The sequence below is a fragment of the Bos javanicus genome, chromosome 3 (genome assembly GCF_032452875.1).
Source record: "Bos javanicus breed banteng chromosome 3, ARS-OSU_banteng_1.0, whole genome shotgun sequence".
Lineage (NCBI taxonomy): Eukaryota > Metazoa > Chordata > Mammalia > Artiodactyla > Bovidae > Bos > Bos javanicus.
Window position 1 is genome coordinate 97,859,418 of NC_083870.1, and position 17,879 is coordinate 97,877,296.

The 17,879-nt window shown below is 45.8% G+C and overlaps 1 protein-coding gene across 4 annotated transcripts in view; it reads left to right on the forward strand.

The window, feature by feature from the left end:
* LOC133244620 (BEN domain-containing protein 5) overlaps nucleotides 1-17,879 on the forward strand; it is a 1,484,041-nt gene that overhangs the window by 1,353,868 nt on the left and 112,294 nt on the right. For all 4 annotated transcript variants that reach the window (XM_061412038.1, XM_061412039.1, XM_061412040.1 and 1 more), the window contains one exon: nucleotides 15,322-15,433. In XM_061412038.1, coding sequence (XP_061268022.1) covers nucleotides 15,322-15,433 — 112 coding nt within the window. The remainder of the gene's footprint in view (nucleotides 1-15,321; nucleotides 15,434-17,879) is intronic.

Genomic DNA, 17,879 nt, shown 5'->3' on the forward strand with positions numbered 1-17,879 from the left:
GGTTCAGAGCCACACTTAGTTCTTGTACAGGGCATTACACTTAGAAACCACCTTGGATCATTACCACAGCTGTTCGAGAAAGGAAAGTCAGTTTTTATTATATCCATTTGAGCAAAGGGGAAACCAAGTCTGCAGAGATGAAGAGCTGGGTTTAAGGTCCCTTGGTGTGCTCAGGGCTCCCTACACTGCCAGACACTGCCAGTGTCCTACAAGCTGGAGGCAGAAGCAGAGAACTAGCGGACTAGCTTTCCCTACTCTCCTGAGCCTTCTCATCCTGGGGCAAGACCCGTCTCTCCCTGGCTTCAGTTCCCCTCTGCCTTCTTGGAAGAGGAAAATGAAGTGCAGATACTTCTCATCATTTAGCAGAGGCGCTGGAGATAGGCTCTGTCAAGAATGGTACAGCTACAGCACAGATGAACCTGGGGGATGTTATGCTAAGCGAAATAAGCCAGACACAAAAAGACAGATATTTTATGATTCCACTAATATGAAGTACTTAAGAGTGGTCAAAATCATAGAGACAGAAAGTAGAATGGTGATTTCCAAGGGCTGGCTGGTGGAGCTGGGGGAGGAGAGTTATCGTTTAATGGGTATAGAGTTTCAGTTTTACGAGAGGAAAAGGTTTGGAGATAGCTGGTGGTGATGGTTGCACAACATTGTAAACATACTTAATACTACTGAATTGTACACTTAAAAATGATTAAAATGGTACATTTTATGTTATGTGCATTTTATCACAATGTAAAAATAGCGGTATAACATATCAATGCAATTTGAGCATCTTTGGAGAGGTTTAGGGGGGGATCTCAGGCCTGGAAGGATGGAGGGATAAACACTGTAACTTCAGATGCTTATAGAGATGAGAGTTACGAGGCAGAGGTGGGCAGGCCTTTGGCGTCCAGGGGGACGGGCTGAGGAGGTCCACGGTTGTTGGTGGCTCTCACCGTCCTGCAGTGGGTCGGCCATCCCCACACAGTGGAGCCTTATTCTCTCTCTCCGCCACCTCCTCCTCCCCATCACTTGCTTTTCAGAGGAGACACCCTCCGTCCCTACCTGTACCCCACTGGGCCCGGGTGATGTGCAGTTTTCCTTGCAGCTGAGAAACAGACTCTCCATCTCTACATGACAATACGAATCTCTGCATTAGGTTTGCATTTCTTAATTAGGTGCTTGTCATTGTGTGTTCCACAGAGTCACATATAAGTAAACAGTCGTAGACCTTTGAATAAATTTATTGGTTTTATTTATGTTTCTGGGCATAAAAATCTATAATTACCAGGTACAGCCTCCGTATAACTGATATTTAATGACAATTACTTTTTGTTACCATAGAAATGAGCCCAACGTAGTTACCCATAATTTCTCATTTCCCAAACCTCACACATGCTGAATTGCAATATTACCATAGTAATTGCCTATTAGTCATCATAAAATACGCAGTTACCCAAAAGATATCAGGATGCTGTGAAATTTCTCATCTTTGGGAAGCCTCAGTGCTTCTTGAGAGTCTGGAGATGGGGGAGAGGAACAGACCTCCACGGGTGGTGCAGAAATGATTCAGCTTTATCGCACGGTGCTGCAGACCCCGCAGTGGAAACGGATGCTGCTACAACCCGCAGACTTGCAACACATTCTGTCTGTTGGCCCTGGTGAGCTTTACGTAGCAAAGAATGCTCCAACGCAGTAAATCCAATTTAACTAAGGTTTGTCGAGGGCCTGCTGAGTGTCAAGCCCTGTGCTGCGCCTTAGGGAAGTAGATGGAGATCAGAGGCAGCCTTTGGCAATAAGAGGCCCAGTATTTGTACTAGAAGGGTGTGTGTCATGCTGTGGAAGCCTGGACATCATCAGAGCTAGTGTCTAAGTGCCTACTAACCACACATTATAGATATCATCCCTGCTAACACTCAAAACAACCCTGAGGTGGAGGTAGTATTATGGCCCCTTTTTAATTAGAGAAGCAAATTGAGGCCCAGAGATACCAAAGAACTTGCCCCGGGTCCCCTAGCAGGAAGGGTCAGATCAGGTTTATGAATCCAAGCTGGCCAGGCCTAGCCTGCTACAAATTAAATCCGTGGCTACACTGTATCGTGCACATAGGGAGTGATTCCTTCTGACTAGGGGTGATGAGGGAAGGTTTTTGAAGAATGTATACAGTCCACCAGACATAGAAGGGATATAAGGAGAAATTTTTACAGCAATCATCATTACATATGGCAGAGGGTAAAACACCAGGGGAGGTATTTCCTGCACACACATACACACACTTACAAACACAAACATAACACACATATAGATACACACATAGGGACACATACACATGCATGCACAGACGCTGTAACCGACCAACCCCACTCACCTCAATAGCCAAAGAAGGAAACATTCTTAACTGTCCAAAATAGAACGGAAAACAAAATTAGCTATGTAAAAAATATGCATCAGTGTTCTATTTGTTCTTCGACAAGCATAAAACTGCGTGTTTTTCATCAACTGGAAGTGAGCACAAAGATCCACTGCAAGTTGCCTCACCAACTGGTATCTGCCAGCCCCTTCTCACTATGCCTCCTTCCCCACACAGGCCACCTGCCCGCCCCACCCCCCCCACCCCCGCCAGCTTGCTGCCTCTCTCAGCCTCGTCAGCCTTGGAGTGGGATGGGGCCTCAGAGATAGCTTGTGCATGGCCCCACCTAGGGCAGGGGAACCTTAAGAAGCGCCACACTGATGCCAGCTCTGACTATTAGAGGCTGTTTATATCCACACTAATGGAGAAGGAAATGGCAACCCACTCCAGTGTTCTTGCTGGAGAATCCCAGGGACGGTGGGGCCTGGTGGGCTGCTGTCTAGGGTTGCACAGAGTCGGACACGACTGAAGTGACTTAGCAGCAGCAGCATATCCACACTAAATCTGTCAGCCATCATTTCTGCTTTCTGCCCCTGAAGGATTAGTCAGGTTCGACCCATCTTCTACGTGGTAGCGTTTCAGCTGTTTGAGGATTGTGTGTCCCCACACCTCCCCAACTCCTCACTCACTCCAACCTCTGTCAGCTCCTGTTCTCCTGGCCGAACACCCCCAGAGCTTTACGATTTTCCACATGTGAGCTGAAATCCAGTCCTCTCCCCATCCTTCCTGCTGTCTTCTGAACATGCTCCAGATGTTCGTCATGGTCTATATTTGAGACATGGTGTCCAGGATGGAAAAGTTATAATGATGAGTGTTGGTGATGATGGTGGTGCTGATGACCATGATAATGGTGATGATAAATAGACTATTGAACCTCCTGGATCTGGCCTTATTCTAGGTATTTTGCATGTATTGTTTTATTTAATTCTTAAAACAACCCTATTGTTATTCTCATTTCACAGATGAGGAGACTGAGGCATAGGTAGATTAGGTAACTCCCTTAAGTTCATAGAGCTAGCTAGTGGCACAGGAGAAGGAAGGAATCATCACAAGCCTAGTTCTGGGGACATACTTCTCCTGGTACAGCCTGCTTGCCTATCGCTATCTGACATTGACCTCTTGTCAACCTCAATCCTTCCACTTGCATCCCTGCTAAGTCACAAGCCCCACACTCCAACCACCCTCCCACCCTTCCTTCTCTGAGAACCTTACAAGAAAGCATAGACTGGGCAGAAATCACCCTGCTCCTTTGAGCAAAGAGGAAACCAAGCCACAGAGAGGCTAAGTAACTTGCTCAAGGTCACACAGTATGTGAGTCACGTAGTTTTTCAAGATGAAGCGCAAGTGACACAGGGGCCAGACCAAGCCTTACCTCCCAGAGACTCTCTCCCTTTTTATATAACCGGAGTGATGTTTCCACAGAGGCTGAAAGGACACCGGGGCTGGCAGCGTAATCAGGTGTCTAACCCATGAGTACACACCGCCAAAACCAATTATTCAAATGAGCTTCCCAGCCAGGTTCCGCAGAAAAGGCCAGATGGCTAGATGTCTGTGGAGACTGCTCCCCATCTCTGTCCCTTCAAGTAGCCTTTCAAAGTTAGAGTTGATAGTGAGTTGATTTTAATAATTGATTCTACAGTGAAGACAGGCCTCTGTGGGACAGTTACCCAGAATTAGGGGCTGGGGAGTCCGGAGGAGCAAAACATTGTGATGGAATCAAGAACTTCATGGCTCCCAGTCTTAGTTCCGAAACCCCTGATGGAATAGCGTCAGTTCCATGTACAATCCTTTGGGGGCGCCCTATATACCGTCAGAAGGAACCTATACTCGTCAGCCTTGTCTTCAAGGTGGGCACAGCATTCAGGTGTGTACTCAGGTGTGTACTCCTCAGCCTCACCTCCCACTGTCTCCCTTGTTGATGTTCAGTGGTTCAGTGGACTCTTTGTGACCCCCTGGATTGCAGCATGCCAGGCTTCTCTGTCCCTGATTATCTCCCTTGCCCCATGCTCAAATGCTCACTCAGCAAATACTTTGTCCCAAGCATCAACTGGGGACCTGCGGGGGGCTTGGCCCATGCTTGCCCTTAGGGAGCAGGTGCTGGTGAGATGGATCTTGAGGGATGAGTGGGTGTTAGCCAGATAGAGAGATCGGCAACACATTCTCAACCAAAAGAATAATACTGTTAAGCAACAACAGTGATTATAATAATATAATCATGAATGGAATTTTACAAGTTGTCAGACCCTATTCTAATAATTTTTAATGATTATCCCCCCTGGAGATGTAGGGGTGATAACTCATCATGCTTCTGCTCCCACTCTCAGCCTACTACCACCCATGTAGGAAGAAATACAGGGGTCAGAAAGATAGAGGTCAGGATGTTAGCTTTACTATTGATAGAAGCAGGATTTGGAAGCCATAGCTTGTATCTGTGGCTAAAATTGGCCTTCTTATACTTCACCCCAAAATTCTACTTCCCCACCATCCACAATTAAAAGATGCTTTCTTCTTGGAAGTAAAGTTATGACAAACCTAGACAGTATATTAAAAAGCAGAGATATCACTTTGCCAACAAAGGTCTATCTAGTCAAAGCTATGGTTTTTTCCAGAAGTCATGTACCGATGTGAGAGTAGGACCATAAAGAAGACTGAGTGCTAAGGAATTGTTTCTTTTGAACTGTGGTGCTGGAGAAGACTCTGAGTCCCTTGAACCTATAGAGTAGGTTCACACACTGAACAAAGGCTAAGGGGGCAGGTGGAAGCTGACAAGCCTAGCTACTTGGAGGTTTTACACCAGCATGCAGAAGGGGGTGCATTTTGTAATGAGCTCATAAGACATATAATGTGCAAGGCTGTGTATAGAGACTGGGGGACATGATGCACGAAGCTGGTAGAATAAGTAGGGACTGGTTTGTGGAGGATCCTGAGTGTCACACCAAGAATGAAACCATAAGACCAGCTAACATGTATGTAGCACTTATCTCAAACAAGGCAGTATGCCCAGTGTTTACATGACTGATCCCATTCAATCCTTTAAACAACCCTCTGAGGCAGGCAGAATCCGTATTTTGCAGATCAAGTCTGAGGCCCAGAGAGGTTAAACCACCAGCTGATCCATGGCCACACCAGAATCTTACTCAGGCAGCATGGCTCTGGAGTCCACATTTGCAACCAAAGCCACTTCTCAGGCTCAGACCAGGTGGGCAAGGGTTTTGGCAGTTTACAGATCTGTGAAGAGCTAAAAGACTTTTCTTCCCTCCAGTTCTTCCTCTGCCTCTTTTCAGTAAAGAAATGGAAATAGCTAATTCCTGGCCCCAAGGGCTGGGGTTTTTCCCAGATGGCTCAGTGGTAAAGAACCTGCCTGCCAATGCAGGAGATATGGATTTCGTCCCTGGGTTGGGAAGATCCCCTGAAGAAGTAAATGGCAATCCACTCCAGTATTCTTGCCTGGAAAATCCTATGGACAGAGGAGCTGGTGGGCTACAGTCCATGGAGTTACAAAGAGTCAGACTCAACTTAGTGACTAAACAAGCCTCAAGGGTCTTTAGACAATGTGCCCTCTTGAGCCTTTAAAATGGTTCTCTACTCTTTGTCAGTGTTCTTTATAGAGAGAAAAATAATCCATCAGTTCTGGAATTGACTTTCAACTCTACCCTTACATAGCTGTGTGACCTTGGCATTAGTTTTCCTATCTTTGAAATATGGAAATTGGGTTTTATGAAACCTTAGACCCTTCTGACTGGTGACTGGCTCTCAGAATTGCTTTCAGTTTCAGTATGGAAATCCCCCCAAGTCCAGCAGGAGCCTAGAAGGAGGGGGCTGAATCCCAGAGCACATGCTCTCCACAGGGAGGGAAAGGGTGCTCCAACACTTCTCCTTGTCCATTAGGAATAAGCTCTGGGAGAAGGGGCACCAGAGAGTCTAGGGTTAGAGATGACCCTTTTCCCAGGTGTGGTCTCAGTGCCCCCTTCCCCAATCCTACCACCTTGCCAGAAGGACCACCACGACAGGGTCAAAACCTTGCTGACCCGTAGAGGTCAGACCCCAAGTGCTCATCCTGGCTCTGCTGCAAACCTTGGGCACACCCAGGGCCTCCTCCCACAAACATGCAGTTTGTGCACTGCACACAGGCTCCTGGTCCAGGGGTCAAGGTGGGCTGCGACTCTGCTCCCACCTGGCCAGAGCAAGTGCCCACCCAGATGGGTACTTCCACCCCTCAGCTCATATGAGTCCCTCTGTCAGGCACTGAACTGACTCCCAGGGCTGCCATAAGAGACTAGAGTGATGGTTAAGAATATAGGCTTTAGAGCTGGGCACACCAGATTCAAGTCCTGTCTCTGTCCCTTTTCCTTGCTCGGCTAAGGGCAAATTACTTAACCTTTCTGTTTATTTCCATTTCTTCACATTACTGTGAGTTGGCTATGTACCTGACACTGGGCTAACGCTGAAGACTCAATGGCAAATGAAATTGACTTAGCTCTGCCCTCCCAGTGCTTTTAGATCTCTGAGCAAAACATGAATTTGTCCAAGATCATAAAACAACTCAGTGGTAGATCTGGGACTCAAACCCAAATTCTTCTGAGTTGGAACCTACGTGATTATCTATCCTCCTCTCTGCCTCCACAGCCTGGGCCACATCCCTGTTGTGATCATGTAAGAAGGAACATGAGGGAAATGCTTTAAACATCTCAGTGGTGGTGATAGGGAGTGGGTTGATATAATTGCCCCTTGTGTGTGTGTTTGGGACAAAGAGCACTGCCCATTACCCTCTGTTTCCACTGCAGCAGGGCCCAGCCCACCTGCTAAGCATTTTGCAGCAGCTGTTGATGATAGATTGCCTGGCATTCTGACACTGGCCAATCAATAGAGCTGGAAGTTGCCTCGGGCCAAGGGCAATTGAATCTCAACCTTTTAGTGCCATTAAATAAAGCAATATTTATTTTGCTTTTGGTGCAAATATGCTAAATCCAATTCAGCTCATTGATAATGCTGAAAAACTGCTGCATTTGGGGGACAATTGTGTGCATGCCCTATATATCTCCGCTTGTCCACGCCACCCTTCCAGGATCACACAGCCCCACATGCTCAGGGTGAGGTTGATCTGGAGCCACCAAACTGCCTTCCTCTCTACCCTTTAGAGGAGATGAAAAGGAAATCATAAGGAGGGGAATTAAAATCATCGCTCTCGTTTCAGCTGCTATTGTTGCAACAGGGATGAGGTGTGGTGTCCTTTACAAGATGGAGGTGTTTATTTGCCATTTAAATAATGTCCTCCAGAACCATTGTATCTCTCCCATTGGGCAGAGGAGGAGGAGAGCAATACAGGAAGAGCAGACAAGGGAGTAGCCTAGCATCTCTTTCATAGATCATATAACCTCCTTGATGGCTGGAGGGATTGCCAAGGGTCACTGAGTTCAGTCAGACCTGGGTTTGAATCCCAGCTCTATATTTTACTGGTTGTCAAATGACCTTCTGAAGGTCATATCTCTCTTGGATTTTATTTCTCATTTTTTAAATGGGGATAAATTCTACCCACCTCACTGGGTTATTGTGAGAGTATCTGGCATGTAACAAGTGCTTAAATACTTTTCAATATATGTCTTCAAGTAATTATCTGGACTGTGTTTGCAAACCTTCAGGGTATTTGTTCATGCATTTGTTCATCTATTCATTTACTCATTTATTCAATAGATATATTGAACCTTCTCTGCACTTGGGTCTGTAGTATACGAAGTTGGAATGGAGGTGGGCAAGATGACACAGACATAGTCCCCACCCTCACTAGGCTGACAGTTTGGAAGAAAAAAGGAAAGATACTCAAGAGTATTTCCTGCTCAAGAGAAAGATGTTACATATTACATGAATAGTCCATGGAATTCACCAGGCCAGAATGCTAGAGTGGGTAGCCTTTCCCTTCTCCACGGGATCTTCCCAACCCAGGGATCGAACCCAGGTCTCCCACATTGCAGTCAGATTCTTTACCAGCTGAGCCATAAGGGAAGCCCAAGAATACTAGAGTGGGTAGCCTATCCCTTCTCCAAGGGACTTCCCAACCCAGGAATCAACCTGGGTCTCCTGCCTTGCGGGTAGATTCTTTACCAACTGAGTTACCAGGGAAGCCACATATTACACAGTTATTTATAAACTTGACTTTCATAAATTTGGATTTTTTAGAATGGTCCTAATGTCAAATATTCTATATCATTGGTACCATAAATAGCCCCACTTGTGTCAGAACTTGAGTCCTGATTTTGAGCCCATTCAGAAATTTTACCTTGAGAATAAGTAACAAAATAATAGAGGACCAAGGAGACAGAGGCCCAGAGTAGAAACCCTGGCTTTCACACACAGTGACTCTAAAGTGGTGATCATAGGGGTGAAGGCCAGGCATCTGGAGGTCATCTTGTTCATTCCCCTGTATTTAGGCAGTTGATTTGGGTCCTGAAACCACTGATGAGAAACAACCTGCACCAGCACTGACCTCCTAGTGCCTGTGACCCAGTGAAGGACACAAGCATAACACTGTTAAGAATGTATAGAATTTCCCTGACTTTGTACATGCCACCAACTCTGGAATGTTCTCTCTTGTCTTGACTTTGACAAACTTCCCATCTTCTCTTCAAAGCTCTGAGAAACATGAGAACTCCTAGAGGTAAGGATTGGGTCTGATGCAAATCTCAAATGTTGGAAAACTCATGCAATAAATGTTAGTTCAGTTCAGTTCAGTTGCTCAGTTGTGTCTGACTCTTTGCGACCCCGTGAATTGCAGCACACCAGGCCTCCCTGTCCATCGCCAACTCCCGGAGTTCACTCAAACTCATTTGCATCAAGTCAGTGATGCCATCCAACCATCTCATCCTCTGTCGTCCCCTTCTCCTCCTGCCCCCAATCCCTCCCAGCATCAGAGTCTTTTCCAATGAGTCAACTCTTCGCATGAGGTGGCCAAAGTATTGGAGTTTCAGCTTTAGCATCAGTCCTTCCAATGAACACCCAGGACTGATCTCCTTTAGGATGGACTGGTTGGATCTCCTTGCAGTCCAAGGGACTCTCAAGAGTCTTCTCCAACACCACAGTTCAAAAGCATCAATTCTTCGGCGCTCAACTTTCTTCACAGTCCAACTCTCACATCCATACATGACAACTATAAAAATCCTAGCCTTGACTAGATGGACCTTTGTTGGCAAAGTAATGTCTCTGCTTTTTAATATGCTGTCTAATTTGGTCATAACTTTCCTTCCAAGGAGTAAGCATCTTTTAATTTCATGGCTGCAATCACCATCTGCAGTGATTTTGGAGCCCTAAAAAATAAAGTCTGTCACTGTTTCCACTGTTTCCCCATCTATTTCCCAGGAAGTGAGGGGACCAGATGCCATGATCTTAGTTTTCTAAATGTTAAGATATTGATAATTCTTTATTATTTGGCATTTTATTTAAAAACTGTATCAATCCCTTTCCTAGACGATGTTGTTCTCTTTATATTTCAACCTGCTGCTGCTGCTGCGTCACTTCAGTCATGTCCGACTCTGTGTGACCCCAGAGACGGCAGCCCACCAGTCTCCCCCATCCCTGGGATTCTCCAGGCAAGAACACTGGAGTGGGTTGCCATTTCCTTCTCCATTTCAACCTAACCTTATTCAAAATGTATGCTTCTTCCAACTCCCTAGCTTTGGAGGTAAAGCCCAGTTAGTGATGCCTTTGAATCATTTAATGAGAGAGCTGGCAGAGTCCTTTATGCATGAAGTGTAGCCCCCTCATTCTACAACATGCATGAGGCCTAGGAGAGGGAGAGGACTAAGATGTCATCCTAAGATGACATAGCCTTTAGAGGTGAGGCCTGTCCCCTGGCCCCTAGGCACAGCTCCTACAACTTTACTAAGATGTTTTCTTCAATAAATATCAGTCTTTCTACTGATAGACTGGTTGCCAATCGAAGCTTTCTTTAAAAATCAGCTCAAAAAGAACCCCGAACCGGTACTGCTGATTTAAGAGTTCCATGAATGCTTTAGCTTCTAAAGCACTCCAGGATTCTTGAGGATTGAGTTGCCTTTGAATCCCCAGCCATACTCTGCTTTCATCTGAAGGTTGGATCAAGGAGTGGATCTTTCAGGATCTCTCAGCAATGACACTTTTCCTTCCGTTTTGAATCTCACTTTTTGAATCAGAGAGGCTCTCGGGAAGCAGCATGACCAGGTATGAAGATCATGGAATCCAGGGCCAGGACACCTCCTGGATTCCAGTGTGGGCCCTGTGCAGTATTGGTTAGCTGACCTTGGAAGAGTGGCTTATTTTCTCTGGCCCTCAGTGCTCTCACTTGAAAAAAAATGCAATCTGCCTGTGTGGCTGGATGTTTCTGAGAACTATATAGGATATATGAAAATGCTTGAGAAAGAATGAAATGTTCTTTCAACAACTACATCTTTAATGTCTGCTGCAGTCCAGGCTTTTTGTCAGGCACAGGAATACAAACATGAACAAGGCATCATCCTTGCACTTGGGAATTCATGGTCCAGTGGGGAAGACAGATTTAACAATGACTATATCTTATGTGGTAGCCACCCCGATGTGGGGGCAATGGATGCCACGGGAGCAAAGGAAAAACACCCACCATGTGTTTGCAGAGAGCAAGTCAGCAGGCCTTCCTGGAGGAGATGATATTTAGGCTCAGACAATTTCAACAATGTACCACGGTTACCACTGTCATCACTGGCTCCCCTTTCTTCAAGGTTCATTCTGTCTGAGGATTCTGCTGAGCCATTTGTAGACATTAGCTCATGTGTGCAGTCCAGGTCAAGGTTGTTATCTTCATTTTACATATGATAAAACAGAAACCCAGAGAGGTTTTTAAAAAAGAAATTTTAAGATCACATAGCTGCTAAGGAGTACGCCAAAACTTAAGCCTAATTGACCTCCAAAGCGTCTAGTCTTCCCAACATAACCTCATTGTTCTGTGTTATTCTGTGGGGGAAGGCTGAGACTGATGGAGAAAGTCACTGGAAGACAAATTTCAGCTAAAGACAGGGAAGATTTTCTTAACAGAGCTTTCCAAGAATGGGATAAGCTGTTTGGGAGGATGATGACTACCAGGGCCTGGCGGTGTCATGGAACAAGTGACTTGGCCAAGACTTTGCTGAAGGCATTCTTATTTGGAAGAGGGAGAAATAAGTAAGCTAACCATCTCTAAGGATACAGTTGTTCAGGATTAAATCCTGTTATCAATGACAGTGTTCCCTTCCAAATTTTTAGGTGCTCAGTGAAGGCTGGAAAAACTCTGGGAACAACACCCAAATCAATGGTTTCACCTGCTTGGTGACCAGCCACTGGGAAGCAGACAATATAAAGGACCTGCTGGAGTTTTCCGTAAATTTGCCCACAGAGCCATACAGTTAGAGATGTTTTCAGTTAAAGAAATAGGGACTGACCCTTCCACTTAAAAAAAATTAAATTTATAGGAAGGAGCTAACAGAATGAAGCAGAAGCTGGAGGTCCAGATTTGGAAAACAACCAACAGAGTAGCTCTGGAGGACAGAAAAAAAGGCTGTTGGCAGGAACAATCTGCCTCTGTTCCACCACAGCAGTGCTGTAGGACCCAGCTGCCAGCCTCGCATCACCTGATCCAAGTTTAAGTCCTGAGCAGAAGTAGCTGTGGCCTAAGTCTGGGTTTCTCGCTGCTCCCCTGACTGCCAGGTCATCTGGCCCATCTCTCTTGTGTGGTGAGAGAAAAGGCACCACCACAGTCTCAGCATCTTGTAACGGTAGAGGAATGAACTCTCCCCAACTCTGCCCCATCTAGTCACAGTCAGATGCTGGCATTGACAGAAGAAAATGGACAGATGCCTACGACATTAGGAGGGAAGAGAGCATGAATATGAACTCAGATCTGCCTGATTTCCAGACTGGGGGAGAAAGCCAGGAGGTCATCCCTGACTACCACTGTCCACTGCCCATGCCAGCCCCTGATGGATTGCAAATCTATCAGTTTATGCCACTCATACAGCATGTAGCACAAAACCATGACAAAATACAAGGAGACAACAACGTAACATTTTTGATTGCCACCATGTGCCAGAACTTGTGTGAAGTTAAAGTTGTTACATGTATTATCTCATTTAATCCTCATCACAGGGTCCTGAATTATAAATGGACATGAGCCTGTGAGCAGATCTTCTTTCTCTAGACTATGTTAGGCTGTGTTTCTTGTGAATTTCTTGCATGGAATTGTAAGAATATTCATAAGCTGATCATGACTTCACCTGTTCTCTCAGGAAAGTTATTTGTAACCTCTCTGTGCTTCAGTTTCCACATCTGCAAAATGGGCATAATAAAGCACTCCCTCATAAGGTTGACATGAATGAAGTATTTCACACTTAGTACAGTACTTAATTTTTGAGACAAACAATATCAGTAACTTCTGTTGACTGTGACCCCTTGATTGTGATGGTAATGATATTGTAACATGCATGTAAAACTCTGTTTCCACTCCACCATCAGTGAGAAGCCAACATCAGCACTTGAGTCATCTAAATACAGAAATGTGAAGCTAAAACAGTGAAGCTACTTGCCAGGCACTGGAGGCCCTTACATTTCCCTTCCCATTCCCTTTATAATTCACTGTCACCACCTCCTCACTACATGCTCTGTGATTTGATCAACCCAAATTGCCCACATTCCTCCAAAAGCCTGGGTGGCTTCATAATTCCTTTCTTTGCTTACACTTTTCCTTCTGCCCCCACACCATCAAACATTCGTTCAGTAAGACCCAACTCAAATGGCTTCTCCTCAATGAAGCCCTTCCCCATATGTCCCCACGAAACATTAATTATTCCCCCATGGGATTCCCAGCCCGCTTATTTTAAGTGAGAGAGGAAATTATTATTATTTACTCCCCAACCACCTTGAAGGTGAGATAGTCTGAGTGGTCCTACTGGTGGTCCCTGATAGAGTCCTTTTTATTTTTTTCCTGAGCAAGGTGATAGGTGGAATGTATATGTAATAAGTTGTAGCAGTAATATATAGTTAGTCACTCAGCCATGTCCAATTCTGAGACCCCATAGACTATAGCCCACCAGGCTTCTCTGTCCATGGGATTTTCCAGGCAAGAATAATGGAGTGGATTGCTATGCCCTCCTCCAGGGCATCTTTCTGATCCAGGGATCAAACCCAGGTCTCCTGCATTGCAGGCAGATTCTTTACCATCTGAGCCACCTGAGAGGGGGGTTAAATTTTATTACTTAAGGAATAGAGGGAAGGGTTTGGGAAACAAGATGGGATGGATTAAATAGTAAGACAGGGATAGAGAGAAAAGGGGGGACATTTGGGCAAAGAAAGACCATCATCAGTTTTAAATCTGATTAAAAATCTGCAAAGAGCAGAATTTTATCCTACAGGTGATGGAGAATCATAGATGAATCTTGATCAAGGAAGCACGATCATCAGATCCGTGTGGGAGACATTCGGGAGACAGGAGAAGGATGGGTACAGTCATTTGAGTTGTGAGCAAGCACAGGGTTTCTGAAGTTGTCCCTCAGCCTGGGCTGGCCTGGAGAGTGCCTACAGCATGCAAAGGTCCAGCAGTTGGAGGCACAGACCCAGAAACCTGGGGAAGGTTCCTCCTCCCAAGGACAAGTAGGGCTTTGAGTCGGTCTGGAGGAAGAGCAGGAGGAAGAGGGAGATGGGGAGGTCAGAGGTCACGGTCACTTGTCCTAGTGAAGTAATGAATGTGCCCAAGGGAGGTCATGGAGAAGGTGGGCAGGGTAGCTCTCACTGAGCAGGTGACCTGTGAGCTAAGATTAGTGCTAAGTGAGAATGAATCCTGTACCTATCTGGAGGAAGAGGCTTCCAGGCCAAGGGGACAAGCTGTACAAGAGTCCTGGGGCTGGAAGTACCCAGTGTGTTGGAGGAACAGTAGGAGCCCAGAACCTGGCATGGAAGCAGCAGGGGGTGGTGGTAAGAGCTGAGCTCATAGCAATAACAGAGGGAAAGATTGAGGGCAGAAAGAGAAGGAAGCAACAGAGAATGCAATGGTTGAATGGCATCCTCAACACAATGGACTTACGTTTGAGCAAATTTGGGGAGATGGTGAAGGACAGAGAAGCCTGGCATGCTGTAGTCTATGGGGTCACAAAGAGTGTGATATGACTGAGCAACTGAACAACAGCAACAATATTTCTGAGTATGTAGTTTAAACTCTTGCAATAAAAGTTTTACTTAAAAAAAAATAATAACAGAGGGGACCACATGGTCGCTTGTAGCTGGTGGTAAGGACTTTGGCTTCCACTCTGCATCTATAGAGAACCATTTGAGCAGAGAAGGGCCATAATCAGACTTACGCTTTAATAGGATCACCCTGTTTATTGTATGGGAAATGGGGATGGGTATCTAGGATGAGAGGTAGGGTGGGAGGTACAAGGCTGGAAACAAGACCAGGTAAGAGAGTATTGCAATACTGAGCTTGGTCCAAGCTCAAAGCAGCAGTAGTGGAGGTGATAAAGCAGTGCTCGGTTCTGAGTATATTTTGAAGGTAGACACAATGGACTGGCTGTGAGTGTGAGACAGGGAGGAACAGTGTGGATACCAGTGGTCTGGCCTGAGCCTTCTTTCTGGCCCTGTATAGAAGAAGCACATGTGTCCGATGGTCTCAGGGCATGAACACGGAAGTGAGACGGCTCCACAGAAATATGTTTGAACCTCTCCGTGACTCAGTTTTTTTTCCTGTCAAGTGAGAATTATAATAGCAGTGCCCTCATAGTGCTGTTGAAAGGAACTGAATTAATACATGTAAAATATGCTCAGTGCTATCTCTGGCCAAAAAAAAACTGCACTAGGTAAGTGACATAATGACTGCTCCCACTCCTAACTGTGTTTTGGAGAAGTGAGGAGCTTGGCTTGTCCTCTGTGTACTGACTCTGACTTTGGGTACTGCCTAGGTGCTCTCTGATGGGGTTCGACCTGAACCGCCACTGGCTGGATCCCTCTCCATGGGCCCACCCCACCCTGCATGGGGTGAAACAGCTCATCATTCAGATGTACAACGACCCTGTGAGTAACTGAACCTCCTCAGCTTTTGCTGGTCTGACGGCTTGATCTGGGAAAGGGGCGATGGGGTACTGGGACAGTCTACCAGGGGCTGCAAATGAGGAATTCAGGGTCAAAGTCAGGGAGGGACTAGGCCTGCTGGTCTCTTCTCTGAACTGAACAAGTGCCTTCCTCACCCCTCACAAACACCAGCTCCAGTTGTGGAGATCTCATGGGATGAAGAAAATATACCCACTTACATTTGTCAGGGCTCTTGGGTTACAAGCAAAAGAAATACAACTTGTGCTAACTTACAAAGAAGAGAGAATTTTTTAGAAGAATCCCAGAGCCTCATATAGGCAAAGATTGCAGCCTGGCCTCCTGTATCTGTAGGGAACATGTGCCAAGCATCACATCCAGCACTTCTTCCACAAGAGAGAGTGACTCCCTCTCATATTCTAGCTCCAGTTCCAAGTGGATTGTGCTTGGCCTGACTGGGAGGACATGGCCACCTCTGGGCAAGGCAACTCTGTCCCAAGAGGCGAGGATCTGTCAGGACAGGAGAGCCTCACTGGAGTCATGTAGCCAAACTTGCAGTGTGTGGTGTAGGGATGAACATATTTCCAGATAAAAGGACCTGCTGTTCCAGGAAGATGGGGGAGATCCACACTGAGTTTGTTCATAGGGGCAAGACTTTGTGAGAAATAGGAGAAGATACTGGGGTTTCATAGCTGAGAGAACTCTGAAGAGTTATGAGAGACGACAGACATCTCCCACTTGGAGCCAAAGCAAGAGGTAAGGCCGATAGAGAAACAGAGCTTTTTAACCATTAGAGTTGCCCAATGATGGGACAGGTATGTGAGCTGTGAGCTTGGCCTTACTTAAAGTGTTCAAATTGAAGCTAAATGGCACTGTCAAAAATAGTGCATGGAGGAGATGCAATTGTCTGGGAGACATTATAGTGAGATTACATGCAAGTCTCTTCCAACGTTGATGACCGTGCCTTATGACCCTTGGCTGCCATCAGGTGATAGACATGATTGCTAAAACAGAAAAGGTTCCAGAGTTGGGGTATTTCTGTGATACACCTGTGTACCGCATTTTACTTGCTTTCTTTGAAGATGCCAATAAGAATACCCTAAATTAAAGAGCAGTTTTTACTGGCCAGACAAAAATATGTACATAAAGCAAGTCTATTTATCTTGTTTATCACGAAGCAAGGATTCGTGAAAAAGTAAGTGCTTAGGTGCAAAGTAGTTAACTCAACAGCCATCTTGATCCTTCTCTGGGAGCTTTGCCTCCCTAGGCCTTTTACAGCCCACCTGCTGTCAGGGCTTACATAGCCACAGCTTTATCATATCTGCTTCTTTCTCCAACTCACCCCTCCTTGTCTACAAAAGAAGCTGTTAGCTGTGCTCACCAAACTCCATTATTACCCTGAACTCTTGATCCATCCTGACGAGCTTTCCTGGCAGAGAGAAGTTGCTTCTAAATTTTGCAGGAGGTGTCTGTTGTCAACTGAGTTTTTCCCCTCAGAGCTCAGTGTTAACTGCAACTTCCCTGATAGAATCCCCACACCTCCTTCTTCTGCCATCTCCTTCTTAAAGAGAACAGCCCCCACATTTTTTCTGATGTAGTTAATAATGGGTATTCAATAACTATATGTTGAGTTGAACTGGATTGAACATGGTAAATCCTGTTAGGCCTACTGTAATATGGTTTATAGGTTCCAAACAGCTATTCACAGAAGAGATAAAGAGATATGACCAAAGACAAGACATGAGACAGGAGAGATGACAGAGTGTGGGCCATGGAACAAAGCGGTGTTTTAGGTGAATCCCCAAGGAGAGAACTAGGGGTGGAACCAAAGGGAGGGTGTCAGGTTTGTTAAAGAGAAGAGACCGTCATCAATCTGAGGTCACTGATTTGCTCCCAGGCAACTGGGCCCTTGATCCTGTTACAGAACACCATCAGGGGTTTTGAGGGTATTAGGATATTCTTTGGGCCATGAGTAGATTGATCATCAGCAGGTTGATGATCAACATACTTGGAAGCTGAGCGAGCTGTGGGAGCTGCATTCTCCCGAAAGTCCACTCCTTTTCTGCCCAGGCAAGGATGTGGGTGGGGCTCTAACGTGGGACCCAAACTGAACTGGGCCAGGACCCCAGCTCCCTCCGTCTCTTCCTCTCTTCTCCCTTCTCTCTCCCTGTGCCCAGAATCTTATTTCAGCCTTTCCTTCCTCTTCCCACAAATATTTATCAAGTAGTTTCTCAGGTATTGTAGTTGAAATAGTGAGCACAACACTAACCCTTACAATCTAGTGGGGAAATGGACATTAAAACAGTGTATGCATGCCCAGTCATTTCAGTTGTGTCCGACTCTTTGCAACCCCATGGACTATAGCCTCCCAAGCTCCTCTGTCCATGGGATTCTCCAGGCAAGAATACTGGAGTGGGTTGCCATTTCCTTC